Source organism: Macrobrachium nipponense, chromosome 28 (genome assembly GCF_015104395.2).
Source record: "Macrobrachium nipponense isolate FS-2020 chromosome 28, ASM1510439v2, whole genome shotgun sequence".
Taxonomy (NCBI): Eukaryota; Metazoa; Arthropoda; class Malacostraca; order Decapoda; family Palaemonidae; genus Macrobrachium; species Macrobrachium nipponense.
In genome coordinates this window covers 15,149,369-15,172,467 of record NC_087217.1, presented here as the reverse complement: position 1 = coordinate 15,172,467, position 23,099 = coordinate 15,149,369, and the positions used below count along the sequence as shown (strand labels likewise).

The 23,099-nt window shown below is 33.6% G+C and overlaps 1 protein-coding gene across 8 annotated transcripts in view; it reads right to left on the bottom strand.

The window, feature by feature from the left end:
• The window catches only part of LOC135201449 (rap guanine nucleotide exchange factor 4-like), a 725,795-nt gene that overhangs the window by 373,144 nt on the left and 329,552 nt on the right, over positions 1 to 23,099 (bottom strand). For 5 of the 8 annotated variants that reach the window (XM_064230401.1, XM_064230405.1, XM_064230402.1 and 2 more), the window contains exon 2: positions 13,849 to 14,191. The exons of the other annotated variants lie outside the window; for them this stretch is intronic. In XM_064230401.1, coding sequence (XP_064086471.1) covers positions 13,849 to 13,887 — 39 coding nt within the window. In that variant the 5' untranslated portion in view covers positions 13,888 to 14,191. The remainder of the gene's footprint in view (positions 1 to 13,848; positions 14,192 to 23,099) is intronic. 8 annotated transcript variants of the gene reach the window in all.

The following is a 23,099-nucleotide window of genomic DNA, read 5'->3' as shown; positions in this document are numbered from 1 at the left end:
TTTTCCTACACGTACGTCGTGACCTTACACTTACAGATAGATGGTTATTAGTGTGCATTATAGATATATATATATATATATATATAATATATATATATATATATATATATATATATAAATATATGCACACTATATAACATACATAATACAACATATATATCTTTTATATATATATATATATATATATGTAATATACATATATATTTATATACATACACATTTATATTCGTACAAAATATCTTCCGGTACAACAGTCCTAATATTAATGCCAAGTACCATCATTACATGGAACTTACCCTCTAAATTGCTATCATTCTGTTCATATAATCACAACCATTTTAATCTCCTTATATCAAGTACCGTATTTAAATTGATAATTGACTGTTAATTGTCATTTTGTAAGAGATGCCATTGTATTTGAGAATCATTATATTCATGTTTAATTACGACCCACAAACGACAATGAATCTAAATCAACATAGAAGATTGGCTATTAAGTTAACAAACACGAAACCTAAAAGACCCAATTATTTTCGTTCATAAATTATACAGGGTCAAATGAATATTAGTGATTTTTTAACTCCATAACGCTTCCACACTTGGGTATGATAATTCCACATATTCGAGATGTCCAAAATGGCTTCCGATTATGCAAGAGCTTAACATTCCGTAGCCCGATTCCGGCTGAAAACCTGGGTGTCTAAACGAAAACTTTAAAAAATGAAGTCCTAGATAGCTGCAAGTACTATAAAGGAAAACGCCAATGTAATACATAACCGTTTCTAAATTGTCCCTGACTTCTGAGTTCTTCAGCTTCTAAATTAGAGATTTTGGTCTGGGTCAGATGTTCTGAATTGCCCTCGAGTTATAACTGAAAATAATAATTTAAGCTCCATTTATTCTGTCTTTATCTCACGGCAAGGCGCTGAATAACATAACAACACGAGTCCGTCGGCTACCTCCCCCCCCCCCACTTCTCTCTCTCTCTCTCTCTCTCTCTCTCTCTCTCTCTCTCTCTCTCACCAAAATGCTAAATACCGTTTTATGTATAATATATATATATATATATATATATATAATATATATATATATATATATATATATATATGCTTAGAAAATCACAATAGATGTAGGTGCAAGTCACTTCATTATATAACACAGTGGTATTCTCTTATATATATATATATATATATATATATATATATATATATATATATATATATATATATATATATATATATATATATATATATATATATATATATATATATATATATATATATATATATACTGAAATCATCGGACATGTGATGTATCTAGTTATAGATGAATAAACCGGGGAAAAATGAAACACTGGGTATAAATCCTGACTGGTTTTGACTTCATACATCTTCAAGACGACTGATAACTAGTGATACAAATTTACATTATAAATGGAAGGGTGACAGTAAAACCGACGCACAGACGGCTGAAAGAAATATCCTAACCTAGCAGGAAAGAGAGGGGGGAGGGGCGGCCGCAACCTCATTTGTGACTAAGGTCAGTGCCCATTAACAAATCTCGATTTTTTGGTTTCTATGCAGGTGTGCTCTCACCCTTGTTATTAAAGCCGGGGAAACTGGGTTAATATTCATAACTTTAGAAAAAGATTTACTTTTACAAAACTGGGTGCATTTATGTTTCTTTCCAACGTATTATTAGAATAAACCAGGTGTTTAACACCATGCTGATTTTCCCTTGATTCGCATAGGATTTGATGTACACATCCTGTAATTTTGTTGGGATAAACTCTTAATACATCTTTTTTCAATGTATTGTTGTTGATGAAAATTATCTTTCCATTGTATTTCCTTGTCGAACAATAATGCTGTTGAACATTATAGCTTTAAAGTTCTTAATTAGATGGAAAAGGTGTGGGTAAATATCTATATTGCAGAACAAACAGGTTTTTGCGTTATGTTTCTCTTGTTATTATCACAAACAGTCATTTCTGTCGCTCTTGACACATTTTCTAATGCAATACAAGGATATCTGAATTTCTTCCCTGCATTCCTACCTACATTTATCTCATCACCGATAAATTCAGGGCTACACGTTGTATACGTAATGCAACTAAAAATATGAATGTGAAACCTTCTTTCTTTTCTTAAATGTTTTGGCCCGAGTAAACAAGTGTATGAGGAAAGATAATGGAGTAAAGTTTGTTTATAAACACTGTATTTGGAGCCTTTTGTACTTCTTTGTAAAGGTAATCCAAAGAGGATAACCTGCCGTTATATTCCATTTCCATTGTGAATTTACCCATAGCATTAATGTGTTTAACTTAGCAAATTAAGTATTTACATTTTCGTTTCATAACCCCACGGCACGACGTTTACTCACTTAAATTATGTAAATTGGCATGTAATGAATTTCCTCTATTCTGGTTTAAAACATCCCTTGATCAAATTGCTTACCCTTCCTTACCAAACTGTTGCGAGTAAATTTCCCCGTTAAATTCTAATTTACATTCCCTTACACATTATGGTAAATTCTAATTTGTTCTCAAGTAATGATATCCTCGTCGTCTGCTCACTGCGGTATCTGATAAAAAAAATTCTGATAGATCCTCAACAGGTATTTCTATAAATACCTCAAAACTCACAAGATTCTTACTCTTTCATTTTTTTCTCCTTTTGGTACATCTGCGTATACATGTAAGTCTGTAATATATATATATATATATATATATATATATATATATATATATATATATATATAATTATATATATATATATATATATATATATATATATATATATATATATATATATATATATATATATATATATATATATATATATATTGGCAACCGTAGGCCGGCATTGTTTGAACCGTTATATCATCGTTATTTTTCATCGTAGAGGAAAATCCTCGTGAAAAGTTCAATCAGAATAATGTTTTTCTTTTCTTCTACAACTAATATTAAAGAAGCAGTTAGCATGGCCGGATACGCAGTCGGATATTCGAATCATATCGAAACCCGGAACAAACTATCCCCTAATGGCATCGTTATTCTTCATCGCAGGCGAAAAGTAAGAACATATTCGGAATTCCCGTGATAGATTCTATCAGAATAATGCTTTCTTTTCTCTATACGAATAATAATAAAGAAGTTAGCATGGCCAGATTTTTAGATCAAAACGGCACCCGGTTAATAGCCATCCCCTATAAAATCCACATATATGGTCGTCCAACTTTGGTTCATTTCGGTCCAGTAGCTGAACATACATACGTATATACGTACGTAGTTCAACCGTCAGCTGTATATATAAGATTTATACATACATACTATATATGTATTATATATATATATATATATATATATATATATATATATATATATATATATATATATATAAAAACTATACACACGCATATTTTATATATGTGTATATATATATATATATATATATATTATAACATATTATATATAGATATATAGATATACATATGATATATATATAAATATATATATATGATATATTATATATCTATATATATATATATATATATGTATATATATATAAATGCAGTGAGAGTTCAGTTCTGTTCTACTTGTTCCTTAATATAAGACCGAGAGGCATTCGATGCTGCAGATCCAGAGACGAATGTCTAATGGCGCAATCCTCACACTCCATCAAGTCAGATCGAACGCCACCGTTCAAAACAAGGGGGTTGTTTTGTTCTGCTTAAATTTCCGACATTTCCGACACGCGGAGAAGCACTATTTTTCCCAGCCACCCATCGGCACCAAATCTTTTCCATGAATATCTTGGAACTTGGCGGTAAAAAAAAGATTCGAAAGTTGTATTTTCTCTCTGGAACTGTCCGGATATGGAAGTGTAATCTTCTTGATGTCTCTCGACCAAAGATTTTTTGAGCAGAAAGAAAATACCGACTATTGTATTTTATTGCAATTGGCCAGATACGTAGATATATAATCTACATGGCTTTTCTTAAATTACCTTTTCAATTTATTAAGATTGTTTTATGCAGAATATAGACAAATAATTTCTTGCGTCCCATAATCAGTAGAGAATTATAGTTACATTTCAAGCAATTTCTCTGCTCGTTTTCGTTCCTCAGGTATACAAAAGTATTCCTAGGTTTTAAAAATACCGACAAAATTACGTACTCAATATCACCAAAAATCATTTGGCAAAACCCAGATTGATATTTCCTAATTTAGGTAGGCTTTTGTCAAAGAGTCAGGATCAAGAATAAATTAAGAACGCGTAAAGTAAAGCCACAGGAGGCCGAGAGAGGTGTTTACAGTAGGCCGTTTGTATCCAACTACGGGGAGAGGTTCATAACACTATGTCCTAGGGATGAACTTAAGGTGTCTTTCATTTATTACAAAGATCACTTTTATCGAGAATAATTTCCTTTTCTCACAAAGGTGACCATACCATGAAAATGAACCTGGCTTGTCGTCTCGGAAACGTATTATTTCCTTTTAGACAATACAATACGGAATGTCTTCAAGGATATTGCAACCCAAGGACAACCGAGATACTGTTACCTAAAAAAAGAAAAAAATAATAATAAAAAAAATATGAGAGCGATGAACGGCTAAATAAATAAATAAACACAATATGAAGAGGGACGGAAGAAGACGCACTGTCCAATAAAGACAGCGGCGACATTCATTACCTTAATAAGTTCTCTCTCAAGGACTAGGGAAAAAAAACACCAGCCATTCGCGTAAGTTCAGGATTACTATTATTGTGACAGTTCCTATTGGATTACGTTAGATCACAGAAGGATGGCTCACCTGCTCCTAGATGGGTTGAATAAATAAATAAATAAACAAATAACGCAAAGCTAAAAAAGCTGTCGGAAACGCGTTCCGCATTTTTCCATTTACAACACATATCCATCATTATTAGAATCCCAAGATATGTTAACTTAATAAAACCTCACAGTATGATAGTTTTAACATCTAATTTGCACAGTATAGGGCAACAGACTGCTTAGAATGGCAAATTGCATTATCAGACACATTAAAAAGTGTTCTTTTGTAAGAAGAGGGAAGTTACATAGACAAATGTTGGATGGGCCAAATATTTTTCATATTTTCGGCCATTGGGCGAATCAGGTATTCTGAGGGTCTAAGTTCATACATACTTTTTCAAATTAAGAGAAGTAATGAGGGACTTGAGACATTCCCAAGAGTTATCGAATCGAGTAAAGTTTGCTCAATAAATACACTTTTGCCTCCTAAACACTAACAAATCACAAAAGCTAATATCAAAATTCATTATATATATATATATATATATATATATATATAATATATATATATATACACGTATATGTGTGTATAATTATTGTATACATATGTAAAGTATATATATATATATATATATATATATATATATATATATATATATATATATATATATATATAGGTAGATTGACATAGGTAGATAAATAGCTATTAGGCTTTCCTCCAACATGGAATGACTACCTACGAATAAAATTAACACAAAGGTCACTGATACATTCATAACTGTTACTTTGTGGATGAGCCACCTGAAGGGGCCAGTCTAAATTGCAGTCGCTGCGTTACTGCGCAGTACTACCGGATCACTCATGCCATAAGAAACACCAGTAAAGCCACAATATCCCATGGCAGAGGAGCGCCTAGCAAAGAGCTGTGAACCCCTTGGGGAGACTATGTCGTCAACTGGCGGATGGGAGTTGCTTATCCTACTTACTGAGGACTGGAGCTGCAGTGGAAGCAAGCAGTAAATCCTGGGACTTTCAGCCTTAGAAAATACCAGTGCATTAGGAAACAAACATACCATACGTAAAGGCACAGGAACGCCTTTTAAAAGGGCTATGAACCCTTTGATGGGAGAATATGCCCCTTAATTGGCAGAAGTGGCATGAATATCATTATATATTAATATATATACATGCACACACATATATCACTTATATACATATACACTATATACACACTATAATAATAGCAATGAGAAGTTGGATCTCCTAGGAACCATATAAAAAATTGTATTTCATAAAGTGAAATCCACAACGATTATAAAGTCCACTAAGTTTTTTTTGTTCCAATCATAAAATAGAGCACAAACAAATTTCGTGATCAAATTACCGGGTTCAGGCAAGGCAAAGCTTAATGCAACATGTAATACATCAGTTTCGTGGAAAACAAGTCGTATTTTGACATGTAATCAGATATCCATCAAAGGGGATTTATAATCTTTTGAAGCCTCGACATGAATAAAAAAAAAAAAGTTTTTAAAATTATATGGCTTTCCCTTCATCATTCCAGAATATAGACTGCAACATACCCATCAGAGAAGGAAATTGAGGAAATTTACGTTACTTTATGGAACATGGAAAAACTGGATTTTCTATCAATACAGTCGATTTGCTCAGGAGATCACACAAAAAAGAATTTTTCGGGCTGGATTTACAGGGAAAAAACATGTAGAACATTCAAGGTAAAAACGTAAAAAATCAAAATAAACAATTAAAATCAGATCGCTCAAATGACATTCAGAAGGAAACTGCCATTTTTTATATAAATACTTAACCATCTGAATTACGTGATATTTTTATCAGACATTTTTAGCGCGATTGGAACACCCAGATTACACGTATGTACGCATGTATGTATAAATGTTGTAAACACGGTTAATTCTGCGCTGCAATCGTTAAAGTTTATGTATGTATGTATGCACGCATTCGCGCATGAGTGTTTATGTGGAATTAGTTCAAATATGAACATGTTTCACACTGCAATATAATCAGCTTTTTGTTTCGAATATCTCCTTTCAGAGAAGACTTTTCTCCAGAAATTTTAGAATTCTTCGCCAATAGCCTGAACATGGAAGATAGTCTTCTCGGAAAAGATCACTGTCAGTTGCATCAAGAGTCTTTTATCATGTACAAACTTTTACACCACCGAAAGGAATTTTCATGAATAATACGCACACAAAGCAGGTTCTCCATTTTTTCCAACTTAGTTCTCTGTCATTTTACCGATTTATCCAATGAAAGAGGAGGGGGAGGGGTTTCAAAGGAGAATTTTTGCATAAAGCTGATAAAACACTACAAGGAAAAATTGAATGATTCCGTATACACAACAAGTCAAAGCAATGGATGAAGGAAGGAGGGAGAGTCAAAGAAGAATTTGTGAATAAAGCTGATAAAACGTGCATAAAGCTGATAAAACACTAAGAGGAAAAATGTTAAGAATTCTGCATACACAATCATGAAAGCAATGGAGAAGTCGTCATCTTTTAAATGGTTTACTGAATCATAACCACTAATCCAGTGACTTCAATAAATAACACGAAAAAAATCGTATTAATTAGTAGTGGGGAAAGCAAACATTTATAACAAATCGCAGAGTTGAAGTCTTCGAAACGAAAGTTTTAATTAATTGCTTCCAAATGGAACTTGAAGTAAAAAATTCACCTAAGCAATCAAGTTTTCTGTACAGTGTATAATGCTGAAAGTAACTCTCGGGCACGGCACATGAAATTCTAAGCCGCGGCCCAGTGGAGGCCTTTGTTGTTGGTACCTATAGCGGTGCCTGACGCACGATCATGACTAACTTAACCTTAATTTAAATTAAAATAAAAAAACTACAGAGGCTAGAGGGCTGCAATTTGATAGTTTTTAAGATCTGAGGGCGAACGAACAGACAAATAGCAATCTCACTGGTTTTCTTTTACAGAAAACTAAAAAATATACAAAAACATTTATCAATAACTAAACAGATGCAGAGAGAGAGAGAGAGAGAGAGAGAGAGAGAGAGAGAGAGAGATTTTGTCGTTGACAACAATAACATCCAGACATCGGGAATAAAGAAGCAATAAAGTTCCATCTTCGTTTGCATTTCATGAATATAATCATGAGAGGCAGCCTGCAATAAGGCGCGTCGGTGTTTCCTCATGTGAGAATATGAAAACAATTCTCACATCCGCTGGAAAACTCACAGAAATGGAAAACATACTGCTTAAATTTGGAAGCGTGAATTAGTAGGTTAGATGTTCCATAACATTATTCTATCGAATTCAACATCTCTTTCATAACCTTATTCTATCGAATTCAACATCTCTTTCATAACATTATTCTATCGAATGCAACATCTCTTTCATAACATTATTCTATCGAATTCAACATCTTTTTCATAACACTATTCTATCGAATTCAGCATCTCTTTCATAACATTATTCTATCGAATTCAGCATCTTTCATAACATTATTCTATCGAATTCAACATCTCTTTCATAACCTTATTCTATCGAATTCAACATCTCTTTCATAACATTATTCTATCGAATTCAACATCCCTTTCATAACATTATTCTATCGAATTCAGCATCTTTCATAACATTATTTTATCGAATTCAACATTCTATCGCTTGTTAACACCAATTCAAGGACTGTACGAATTCTTTCCAGCTCGTTGAACTTCCAGTCTGCTGGATTCCAGTCTATAGAGAGTATAAATTGGACTTCTAGGTCTTTCTAAGTTCCATGTAAAACAGTCGTTGTTTCGTCTGGCATTGTCAATAGGAAGCGACTAATATATGTTAAGCCATATTTAATGACCTCTCTGCTTGTCGTACGTTCAGCGTGACCTAAATTTACACAGAGAGAGAGAGAGAGAGAGAGAGAGAGAGAGAGAGAGAGAGAGAGAGAGAGAGAGAAAGGATAACATTCTTCATTTCGATAATTAACGTTCCGATGCCCAGTCGTCAGATCTATCTAGTTCGAAAAATAACGTAGAGTTCGACAAAACTGAAATGATAGACTCGTTCTTAATAGAATTGCAGGAATGATTCCCCGAAGGTTAGGCAAGGCTGACTGTGCAAGCAAATATAAAGCACAGAACGGCAGAACATACTAAGGATATACGAATAACAGTGCTTATTCGAATATTAATAATAATAATAATAATAATATAATAATAATAATAATAATAAATATAATAATAATAATAATAATAATAATAATAATAATAATAATAATAATAATAATAATAATAATAATAATAATAATAATAATAATAATAATAATACTTTCATTTCGAAAAGTACAAGGGCAACGTTTAAAATTTCGGAACGACGTACAATCAAGTTTTCTTAAATTTAGAGACATGTTATTGTTAAACTTATGGATATTACAGTAATGTACTTATCTATCAATAAAACAGAACATTTAATGCAAAAGGTTAAGTTTTTAGGGCTAATTTACTTAGTTCAGAGTAATGTTACAATTCAGGCCTGAACCTTCAGCGCGTAATTCGTGAAGATTCCGAACAATAGAGTAAATCCAATATTTGCCCACCTCTTTGTCCCAAATACTAAATTCCTTTTGCTTACGTGAAATCTATAGCTAATTTGGAAGAATAAAAGAGAAAATGATCACAGAATGAGAGACGACTGGCAAAATGATATCCACAAATACCTATATATAATCGTATGCAGTCGTGTATATTTACAGACATAAGCAATCGTGAGAATACACATGACAAAACGCATGCACATGAATATATATATACACATTAGCAATCTCAATGGTTCAATATATGATCATAAACGTTTAAAACAAATAGTAAAATTGTTCATTTCCTTCCTATTAGCGCTGTGTAACTGAAGTATTTAAAAGCCCGGAATATCACGAGCGTTGCATACTAAATACCCCATGATGACTTACCTCATTTCTCTTCTCCAAATAAAAAAAAAAAATATTAAGATAAAAAACAGTTTCCGACTAAAGGTCATTTCTAGAGACCTTCAAAAAACTTCGACAAGTCCCCGCATTACATTATTTATGTATTCATAAAAGAATAATACTTATGACAAAGGACGTATTGTTTTTTGGAAGATAATTAATGCACGTGTGTCATTTACAAAAAAAATCATAAATGTAATCTAACATAATGAAGCTATAAACACTTAAAAGAAGAAATGCTTACCTTAAATGCAACCTCACTTACCAAAACATATATAAAGTGCACATTCAACACACACACACACGCACATATACATACATACTACATACATACATACACTTAATATATATATATATATATATATATTCTATATATATGTATATATATATATATATATATATATATATATATATATATATAATGTCAACATGTTTTCATGTCAATATTTTCAATACTCGAATGATAAAATATGAATAAAACAATTTAATCTATACCTTTTCTTTGAACATGAGCCTCCATATGTAAATGAGCATGTGCTTCTATATGCAAGTAGTAGGTATAGAAACGCCATCACTTCCAGTCACATGATATTTGAAAAAAGCAAGGCCAAGCATTTAAATGACTTACTTTTGCTGTACCTTTCGTCATCATAAAATATAACTCTTAGTCATCACTTCCAGATTTCTGCACTGTAATATACCCAACGTGACCAGTATTAAATGCACGTCACCTCCACCTTTTCTTGAATGAGCAGATGCATGCATGACTTCTCAGTAAGCTTGAATGAGTTGGAGCTTGGCTTTATAAATAAACAACTTCAATTTACTGTTAACTGTTTTTCATTCCTTTTTGAAGTCCCGTCTTCGCCAAAGGAACTACCGGACCCTTATTCTTATTTCCACGAAAACATATTTGTGACTAATTCCAATGAGCAACCCTGAATCTTCTATTTAACTTGTCACTTCCTCAGTTTAACAACATTCGACACCATGGATACCGTTGATTTGTTTGCTTGTTTGTTTGTTTATGGTGTTTTTTCGTTGCATGGAACCAGTGGTTACTCAGCAACGGGACCAACGGCTTTACGTGACTTCCGAACCACGTCGAGAGTCAACTTCTATCACCAGAAATACACATCTCTCACACCTCAATGGAATGCCCGATTATCGAACTCGCGGCCACTTAGGTGGCAGGCCAAGACCATACCGATCATGCCACTGAGACGCTATGAATACCGTTGATAATTGTAATTTATAGTACTTATGTCAAAGAGTCTCCATTATATTCACATTTCTTCAACCACTTATAAACAACCTTAGGGCAACAAATACAGCCAGCAGTTAATTCAGAGAACATTGTAATTAAAAGGATTCACATTATCAACTGCAATTTACAATGCTCTATTTCCGACTGGCAAACTGCAAGACATTACCATCTGTATCCGCGTCAGTATTTTCAGCTACTCTGTTTCTACTTGCAAGGCTTCGCAACTTCTGGAATTCACCAACCTTGTTTAACGTCACATACAGTTATCATACATGACACTATCCTGAGTGTATTCCTTCGTTTCAAAGTTACTAGCATAAAGCAGGTCAGCACATTATATCTTTCACTATGTCACACTCATTACCAGCCCTGCATAGCATAACATCATCACCATTATCATGGAAACCCCATCGAATTTCAGGACTACACTGTAGTAGAATGATGCGGGCAGTCCCACCTGCGGCAAGTTTATGGGAAAAACAAGCTTATTTTCGTCTTCTCATACTTGTAGATGATGATTTCTATTACCTGATGTACAGCCACATCGTTCTCCCCACAATAAGCATTAACAATCATATTTTGGGGGTTTCAGTTTTACGGTGATTTTTGTTACAGTTCCTTCTGACCTGTCAATTATGTATCCTAATCGTTGCGTCATCAATTCGGCTTCCATCGTGGAAATCAACAATGGCCCCAGTCAAGTCAGACCTCGATTCAGTGTCTGGAATATCTCAAAGCTCAGAAATTAACTTTTCTGGGTGAATTTACATGTTCTTTTCTTTAACTTTACCCCGCATTATATTAGGAGCAATCATCTTCCTTAAAAAACTTCAAATAATTCATTCGAGTTCGGCTTCCAATGAATCAATTTTCTTCGTAAGGTTGTAAATTTTTAGTTCAACGGCCATGGGAAAATTTGCTGGGTCACCAACTGCTTGTTGAACGTCCAAAGTCATAAAAACATCTAAGGCTAGACTCCAAGAGTGTTTAAGCTTTGAAGTTGGTTTTAAATGCTGAACTCACGAATGAATGTCGTCGTCAACGTCTAAGGTAGTATGATATCGTTTTTTAGAATAAATATTATCATATAATGGTTTGGTTCGTTTGATATTGTCTTTCTTTACAAAAAGTAACACTCCACAAGGCTTTGGTTACAGGCTCTTTTGTCAGAGTGACCTTTTCTTTCTCAAGAATGTCAAGTTTTTATTTGGTGTCATGCTTATATGAAAATAACTCACATGCTTCATTTCTTTTCCTGAAAGTCTAAAATACAGGATTGACTTTCACATATACAGTTTGACTTTTGCTGCAAGTTTGAAAATAGCTTCCATATTCTCATAAATAAACTTATTAAAAACCACTGGTTATCTGCTGCTAATTTTATGTCTCAATAAATTGTCTGCTGATTTTAACACACAGTTAAGGTAATTGAGAGCAGATGTTATATAGTTTATCAGCCTATTTTTGTGTCAAAGTTTCACCTAAATGTTTAACTGCTGTGGAAGTTACTAAAATTAATTACACAGTTTCAGGCCATAATCACTTGACCTAACTTCTTTGAACAACTGTGCACACTTAGTATGCATATGATACTATTTAGTAGACTTTTCTTAAATAAAATAATTCCACTTCAAGATTGGAAAACCCTTGGGCTTCTGTTTATAATTCTCTCACACATATAAAGCAAGTTTACCTCACCCCTCGGAACCTAATGCGTACAACAAATACACAAATACTAGGGCAAAGATATGCAGTCATACATTCAGCTAAAACTTGCATATTCATGTACAGAGGATACGGGTATGCAAGTAGCGATTATCTTTTTTTCTTCTTCTTCAGTGTAAAAAAGAAAGACCAACTTGGCAACAACATTAAATAGAGCGGTTTCGAGAGAAGGAACTCGGATCATTTTGTGTGAATTATGTTTTCCAAAGCGTCTCTGGTATCAACCACTTTCAAATGAATCGGATATGTACCCATTCTCCACCGCGAAATAAACGCTCTGAAGGCGAACCATTAAAGCGCTCAGTAAGTCGAGAATTGCGCGCGCACGATCCCAAATAAACCTTAATGACTGACAGGGATAATAAGCTGACGCGTTAATTGCTCTGTTGATTAATAGTCTGTCAATTCATGAAGAATGGGATAATATTTTGGGGTACAAATGAAATGCTGACCCGATTCACGGCAGGAGTGAAGGGGGGGAGGGGTAGACAGTGGAATGAACGTCAAGAGAATGTTGCGCATGATGGAAAGTATTTACTTATTAGCTTCCTACCCAACGCACTCCCTCCCGGGCGCGCAGCCTTCACACACACACATATACACATATACGTACGTATACACAAATACGTACATAAAAAAGCACACACAGATATATGTATGTACATATATTGCTCGAATTACCAGAACATGTGATGAGCATATGCATATCTACCAAGGGGAATAAATTAAACACTAGGTATAAAAGTATTTATACACAGTGTTTCATTCCCTGTGGTAATTTTCTGCATATATATACATACATACAAACACACACTCACATTTATATTACTGATGCATGTAGGTAAAGGATTCGCCATCTAAAGGCTCCCATCCACAGTATTATACAGACATGACACGGCAAATCTTCCCAAACAAACATGAATATTTTTCCCTGGGGAAAAAAAAAAAAAAAAAAAAAAAAAAAAAAAAAAAAGTCTCTGTCAACTCTTCCTTGTGCAGATAAATCAACATTCCCTACATACATAAAAATTCCCAAAAGAAAACAGGCAAAAAAAAACCCCCCCCAAAAAAAATATATACATATAATATCCAAATACCTTGGGATTGACGTGGTAGATCCCACGATGTAACCACATATCTGTTTCTTGGCTACTTTTCCCAAGCTGCGTTCGTCCGTCCCTTCCTTGCTACGTTTGTCCTTGTTCCTCCGGTGTTGTTAAGTCCTGTGCAGCACAGAGGGCAACCTGACGGAAGGCATAGCTGGGATGTTTGTGAACAGAGTTTTCCCAGAGCAAAAAACGTCTCGAGAGAGAATTTTTTCACATGCGGTATCACTTCTCATGCTGAAGGGCTTTTCTTTTTCAACAGAGCTTTCTTTCATTCACTCCCTTCATCTTACAATTCTTTCACAGATATTTTCCGCATATTTCTGCATTTCTTCTATAAGAAAAAAATATCAATTTATAATCCGGCAGCTATTTCCACAAGACTTGTTTACGATTTTCACCAGCTGTGCCAATCATACGAAACTCGCTAAAAATAACATCATATTCATCACTTTTCCTTATTCCCACATCTATAAAAAGTCACGTCATTAATATCTTAATTTTTTTTTCTTGAATGACACCAAAAACACATCCAAGGCCTGAGATTAATTGTATTTTTCCTTCATTAAATCATTCTGCGGAACAGAATGGAATGGGAGTGATGTCTGGATGTCTGGTCACGATTAGAAACTTAATGAGAGTCCTATATCTGGAAGCGGTTTCGGATAATACGAATGGCTAGGAGAATAACGTACGAGCATGCTCTGTTTATAGAACACAAACCGAACAGCACCTACAACAACAACTGCATTGATGATGGTGATGTTACGATAATAATAATGATGGTACTGAATGGCGAACACGATATACATTATATACTAGATTATATATATATATATATATATATATATATATATATATATATATATATATATATATATATATATATGTGTGTGTGTGTGTGTGTGTGTGTGTGTATATATTGATAGGTATTTATATATATATATATATATATATATATATTATATATACACTATATCAAATATATATACATACATACATACATACATACATACATACATATATATATACATATATATCACGAACATTAAACAACAAATATCATTTAATATCCAAATTCAGCATACGATGAGAATAACGTACACCCAAGTCACTTAGGAACAATATACAGTGGCTTAGACTACTGAGCACTTATAAACAATTCCCCATGGATGTATGTTATTCCCGAGATGTAGTGAAATGGATATCATGCGGTATTAGTGGTTTAATATTCGTGAATAAAATAATAAATGTCGCTGTGTATGTGATAAAAATTCGTGTGTGTATTTGTATATACGTATATATATATATATATATATATATATATATATATATATATTATATATGTGTGTGTGTGTGTGTGTGTGTGTGATTAATCTTATATTTCCTCTCGGAACTTACAATGGTGAATAGCATATAGCGATAAGATGTTTCACACTACATATAGGAAATAAAAGAAACTGAAACATTAAAAATGATAGCACTTAATTCTAAGAAAAAGGAAACGGTAAACTGTATTGTAGCTACATAAACTTTAAATTTATCGGAAATGCAAAAAAAAAAATAAACACGAAAATGTATCATCATTATTATTATTAATAATCGCAAAGAACTGGTCTATACCTTCCATGTATAAATGAAGGTATAAGCAGGTCTCCTACAAAGATAATATCTGTTACTCAATAATTAAAAGTGCTTTTACAATTAAATCCAATAAAAAGACTCGTGTTATAAATCACAAAACATTTATATACAAAATCAAGTCTCTCTCTCTCTTCTCTCTCTCTCTCGCTCTCTCTCTCTCCTCTTCTCTCTATCTCTCTCTCTCTCTCTCTCTCTCTCTTCTCCTCTTCTCTATTTCATAATATATATATATATATATATATATATATATATATATATATATATATATATATATATATATGTGTGTGTGTGTGTGTGTGTGTGTGTGTGTGTGTGTGTGTGTGTGTGTGTGTGTGATTCCATCACTAACTACAAGTTAGTTACCGCATATAAACGCCGACTACCACATACTTTTCAACAATGAGGGTGAATTTAATACCGAGAAAATCGGAGCATGACGTCAACACTCTTATAAAACATCACTAATTCGGTCAACACACTTTCCTTGCGGATTTAATGTCAAGTCTCATTTACTCCCTTGGCGGATCAAAAACACAAGCTCATTAAAAGCAACAGCCTCATCCTTAATATTTTCTGAAGGAGCACAAGCCGTGAAATACATGAAATGGAATCTGCCGAGTGATTCGAGAGTAATGCAGAACAAAATTTAAAGCCTAGTTTTTCCTCCAACTTCGGAGTCATAGATAAATCCCTTCTACAAAAGCTTCTGCATCTAGAACAGGGCAAGGTGTGAGGCCTCAACCTCATACTTTGTGTAAATAAAAGAATGTGAAAAAAAACAGAGGCAGGAAACTTTACGTTATAATTACTTTTGAAACGAAACCTCCAGTCCATGTCGTACAAGTAATATAAGCGCAGAAGCGAAAGAAATTTGTTCATATGTATCTAAAGTAGCAAAACATTTTAATGATGTTTTTGTAAATCAATCATTCTTTCTGTCACTGGATCCCAAGGACACAAGTTTCCTGGATGCCTTCAACGGCTTTAAGAAAGGTATTGTTGCTATTCTTACCTTTAAATCACCTTTCAGTTTGCCCTTAACAAGAATAAAATCTTTTGAATACTCAACACAGCTGCCAATATCAATACTTGCCATATAATGTTCTTATTACTAAGAAACGAACACGGGGCCTTCACAAAAGGGACAGAAACAAATATAAGAGAATGAAGTATACTGAGATACAGACGATGGTAAAAAAAATTACATAAATAACAATAAATAATAAATAAAGATAAATGGATCATGGCGCTTTTTCAGGATGTAACAAAATCTTCTTTACCTTATAAACGTACCAGAAAACAACCAAGCCACAAATCTGATAACCAACTTGACGTCACAGCAACTGAAAATTTATGAATATGCCAATCCCTCTATGACAATATCATGGGTAAGGTTGATATTTGGACCTTGGTCACGGGATTTCAATAATGCTGATGAAAGTGGACTGAACCTTGAACTTTTTGAAAGAGGAACCTGGTCCAATGATCGTGGTATGTTATAATATGACCGGTTGAGCCAATGACCAAGCTGGCTAAGAGTTATGCACTCATATCGCCCATGCAATTGGATGAGAAGCAACTTCTGCCTCAAGAAATTTGTAAACTTTAATCCAAGGAAGTCTACTAAACTCTAATACCAACAACTTTCGTGGCTGAAAAGGCGTCCAAGCAGATCGTCCAGCGATGGTGAGAGTCAAGGTTACAATTACCAATGAAGCAACTACATATGCAAGATAAAAGGTCAGAATATATTTCTAACATCCAGACAATTCTTAGTAGTCTACAGACAATTGTAGAATAGAATAGTGAAGTATGTGCCATTTATCCATAACTATTCACAAACAATAACAAAGTTCAATATGGAAAATGATCAACAATAACCTCTCTCTCTCTCTCTCTCTCTCTCTCTCTCACTCAATACAAATAGGTCAGACGAAAGTCACATCTGATGATAAAACGATAACGAATTGCATAAGATTAGCAATAAAGTGCTAAGATTATAATACAGCGTGAATGATCGATTCTTAAACTCGCAGTTTCTTACCTCTACTTTATGAAGTACAGTAAATAGAGCAGGGTGCACTTACTTTCGTTTTTGTACATCTTCAGTGTTTACTAAAACACGATAAATCTAGTACAAGCATACATTTGTTCATAAAAACACAAATTCTATATATATATATATATATATATATATATATATATATATATTTGTGTGTGTGTGTGTGTGTGTGTGTGTGTGTGTAGAGAGAGAGAGAGAGAGAGAGAGAGAGAGAGAGAGAGAGAGAGAGAGAGAGAGAGATGTATCATCTAGTCATAATATATGCAAGAGTGAAAATCTACAAACATCGAAAAAAAAGAATCCACGGGAGGGAGAAACCAAAATTCTTTGTTTAGTTATATACAATACACAACCAATCAACAAATCAATTCTTTAATACTTTAAAGTACATTCTCAAACTATATCAACGGAACACCTATACCAATCCTAAACCCGCGGGCATCTTCTACGAAATGAACTGTCCAAGAGCACGCTGAATACCTCGCAAGACATCTGATAAAAAAAATAAACAACAAGAAAAACACATCGAAATCCGGATAGTCACTCCGAGACTCATTTCTCATCGGTAATTCGCCTACCAATCTGCCATGCAATTGGCAACGGCCCTGGCGGTTCCCGCAAACAACCGGTTTGCCATCGGCAATTTCCCCAGAGAAACACAAAGCCAGATGGAAAATTTCCAGTGGGAATGCCAAGAGGAGAATAGGAATAAGAATTCGCAATTACAGGAAGTGATGTGTGGCATCGATAAGCCTCTAGTATAAGCATCCTCTTCTCCTCGAAGCAGAAACGGAATAAAGCTAAAGTTCATAACTTGGGGGTCAGTAGGACGGATTCCCAACGATATCACTGTGCCTGACGAAGACGTATTCGAGTGAGTGAGAGAGAGAGAGAGAGAGAGAGAGAGAGAGAGAGAGAGAGAGATAATGGTGATGAATATCTCATGGGTGGATCTGCCCCGCCGGGTGAAGATTACCTGGCTTTTTTTTTATCCATTTGTAATTATGATAATTATGGATTTACTTATTATGACGGTACAAGGATCACCCACATCCTTTCTCTCTCTCTCTCTCTCTCTCTCTCTCTTCGACTGCGACTTCGTACTTACAGTTGCCTAATAACCAGGAGTTTTATTTATCACTCATGTTAATTTTCGCACACCCGTGTCTTTGCTGTTCCAAATTACTGCGTCTTCTATAGAGAGAGAGAGAGAGAGAGAGAGAGAGAGAGAGAGAGAGAGAGAGAGAGAGAGCGTCATCATGGTTTTTAAGAACACGTTTTTCTAAGGTTATATAACAAGATAACAATTCTACAACCAGTGCCAGATGTTGTGAATACGGATAGGAGGCCTTATGACTAACTCATTTTAAGTAGAAAATGGGTTGAAAACCCCGTTGTATAAAAACCCTTAGCATTGGAGAAGTCATCAAAGGATTCCCAATAAACGTACCAAAATTTACGCATTTTAGAACTCATATTTTGTCGATCGACTAATTAATAGACCTAATCAGTAATCTTCGCTCTATAAAGCGAATAATGTTCTGAATCTAACACATGCAGTTCGAAGAATCTGGTTCACAACCCAAGCTAGCTACAACCAATATAAAAGCTAATTACCCTTTATTTATTTATGTATTTATTTATCTATTTATTCATTTATTTATTTATTTTTTCATTTATTTATTTATCTATTTATTCATTTATTTATTTATTTTTTCATTTATTCTATTGCCTTAGCATTTTCATAAACTCCAATATGATCCCATAAAGACACGTTCACTTCAGTTTACATAAAATTACGTAAAACCTGTTTCAAGATTTCTTCGGCAACGAAGCCAAGGATTCTACAACGGCGCTGTCGAAGCCCCTGTGAGTGCTTATCGCATACCTTAAATTTCTTAATACGGTGTTATCCTATTTTGAAGCATGCCATCGCTACTTTAATATGTGATACGAGCAACTATATTACTATTCTTATCTCCAAGTCGTCTATATTTTCATGCAGATTGGCAAAAGACCGCTAACTAGCAACACTAGATCGTCTATACTATCCTTTAAATAAAGGATAGAAAAATACGGGTCGAGCATCATTGATAAATAAGACAAAAAAATTAATATACATTGGGTAAATAAAAATCATGGCACGAATATTTCACTTTCATGAGGAAGGCCAAAATGCCAACGGCTTAAATCCTAATTACAGATATTTCTATGAAAGTAAATCCTAATTAAATATTTTTATATAAGAAAATCCTAATCACACATATTTCTATAATAGAAAATCCTAATTACAGATGTTCCGATAAAAGCAAATCCTAATTACACATTTTTATATTAAAAATAATCCTAAGTACAGATATTTCTACAAATGTAAATCCTAATTATACATTTTTATATAAGAAAATCCTAATTACACATATTTCTATAAAATAAAATCTTAATAACTGATATTTCTATAACAGAAAATCCATATTACTGATATTGCTATATAAGAAAATCCTAATGACAGGTATTTCTATAAAAGAAATTCCTAATTACGTTTATTTCTATAAAAGAAAATCCCAATTCCAAATATTCCCACTACATAAAACTTCACCTTTGAATAATTCTGTCTAAAGGACAAAACATCCGAAGGTTCTACAGAAAACCATACCAGGAGCCCCACATTCCTACAGCAGAACACAAAATGATAAACCGATGATAGTGTTTTTATATGATTAATACACTGTAACCTTACAAACAATACGTTGCAGCATGCATTCGCTCGCACAAGCACACGATGAAAGATGCAGGGTTCGGCTCTCACCCCTAGGTCCGTGGATGGCTCCTACCCTACAGCTAATAAAAGTCAGTTGAGCGGATTGGTGGGCCTTAAGACCCGAACAACAGTTATTGAGTCCACATTAGCTGACTCACACCAAGGCGACAAGGTCGACATCTGTATGTATGTGTGTGTGTATGTATGTGTGTATATATATATATATATATATATAGATATCTATATATATATATATATATATATATAAATTATATATATATATACATATATTTACATATATACATAAAATAAAAGGGATAAAACAAAATCCACTAAACCAATGCGAAATGATTCATGAGCTTTGTGTATTTCACTAAGCAAAACAAAAAGTGAGTGCCTATTATAGAGGACGTCAACGGCGAAGCGAATTGGCAATTTTCGTTCATTTTGCTAACGAAAAAAAAAAAAAAAAAAAAAAAAAAGGAAACAAACACAGCCCGGGTCAATTCGTTTCATGAAGCCCTGCTATCTATAGACTGACTAAACCTGGACGGAGCGAATTACCTGATGAACTGACAAAATTTGTTCCTCTCTTCAACAATAGTACTGCCCTTTTCTTTTTCCCATTTTATTTTGCATTAAAAGTACCATTTTTGCTCTCTCTCTCTCTCTCTCTCTCTCTCTCTCTCTCTCTCTCTCTCTCTCTCTCTCTCTCTCTCATATTAATTTTATTATCATTGTCACATACACGTACGTTACTCTCATTATCACTGATACATGCACATAGGTAATTTTCATTAACATTTTCAAATGTACCCGTACGTTATTTACATTACCATTTTTACATACGTTATTTTCTCTACCGTTTTCACATATATACGTACGTTATTTTCATTACCATTTCCACATATTTTCATTACCATTTTCACATTTAAGTATCTTTCTTTTCAGTATCATTTTCACATATATACGTACCTTATTTTCATTAACATTTTCACATATAGGTACACGTACGTTATTTTCATTCACCATTTCAACAAGTTATATCTTCTTTGTTTCCTTCTGCCCATTCCTCTCTCTCTCTCTCTCTCTCTCTCTCTCTCTCTCTCGTTCCATTCAGAGGGTCTTCATATCTCTTTATGGTATTGTTACGAGTCCCTTAACGCACCCAGATATTGCAGCGTATCTTTTGTAATGACAAGTCCAAGATCGGATTACTGATCCTTAACAATGGTATTTGCTGTTCCAGGATGGTTTCATTTTTATGGTTTACATATCGCTAACAGCAGCAGCAGCAGCAGCAGCAGCAGCAACAACATCAACAAAAACAACAATAACAACTACAAATCTTCCCAAATGAGATTGGCTTACCTACTCAAATAACATACGTCACATAGTTACTCGGACAATCTCTGAAATGTATTTTTTCCTTTTACTACTGAGAGGATGTGATTAGCATAATCAGCCATAATAATCTGGAGCATTTACATTTCCTTTCACTAATACAAAGATGAATTAGCATAGCTACCCAAATAACCTGCAATAACGATTTCTTTCGTGTAACCCTGTTACCAGGTAATCAGGCGAAGACATGATAGATAAAAATCAAACTGCAAATATGACCTTACTGGGGAAATAATATGTGATTTGTGAATTATTGTCAATAATTCTAGGCAATGTTTCAATATAAATTCCAGCTGCCCGGTTTACCTCATAACGTCATTTCTCAAACCCAGTGCACCTAATCAGTCTCATCTTTTCAAAGCACCTTACAATACCCATTGATACTATCAACCTATCTAATGAAAGATATTTCATCGTTCACACAAACATGGTGCCGTAAGTGCTTTCACTTCCTTCGAAGGCGAAAACACCTCATACTAACTCACAGGGAAAAACGATACATTAGCTTGCAGCTCCACCTCTACAACAAACTCCTCAAACGCTATACCCCAAATGAGCTATTTTTCCCCCCGCCTTGTCTTCAAGGCAAGCACCGACTGTTGCATCATTCTTGTCCTCTTCAGGGAAATATCGAGAAGCGCCTTCCTTTCTGCCTTCGAGGCTATTAGCTTCTGCAACTCCTCTCCTTCAATTATTTCTCCTCCGTAAGCTGCTTACAAGCTTCAGCGATGTCTTCGCTTTGACGCCAATCATCGCCGGTAAGGAACCTGGGTATATACGTGACATTCATAAGTGTACACTGTAGATATATATACGTATGTACACAATATCTCTCTCTCTCTCTCTCTCTCTCTCTCTCTCTCTCTCTCTTTTTATATATATGTAACGTGTGTATATATATATATATATATATATATATATATATATATATATATATATATATAAATATATATATATATATATATATATATAGATATACATATACATATATGTATATATCATATGCATATATATATATGCATATATATATGTATATATATGTATATATATGTATATATCATATATTGTATATATATGTATATATATGTATATATATATATGTATATATAGTGTATATATATATATATATATATATATATATATATATATATATATATATATATATATAATCAGCAGGGTCCAAGGAACACATCATAAAATCTATGGTCTATTACAAAAAAACGTTTCGCACATAAACTCAGTACATCATTAGTCTGTAAAATTGGAACATACTCATTACAAATATTATAAATGACATTAAAATTTAAATAAAAACATACAAAAATTAAATTAAAAACCTAAGAATTAACTTCATAAAAAACAGTCACAAGAATT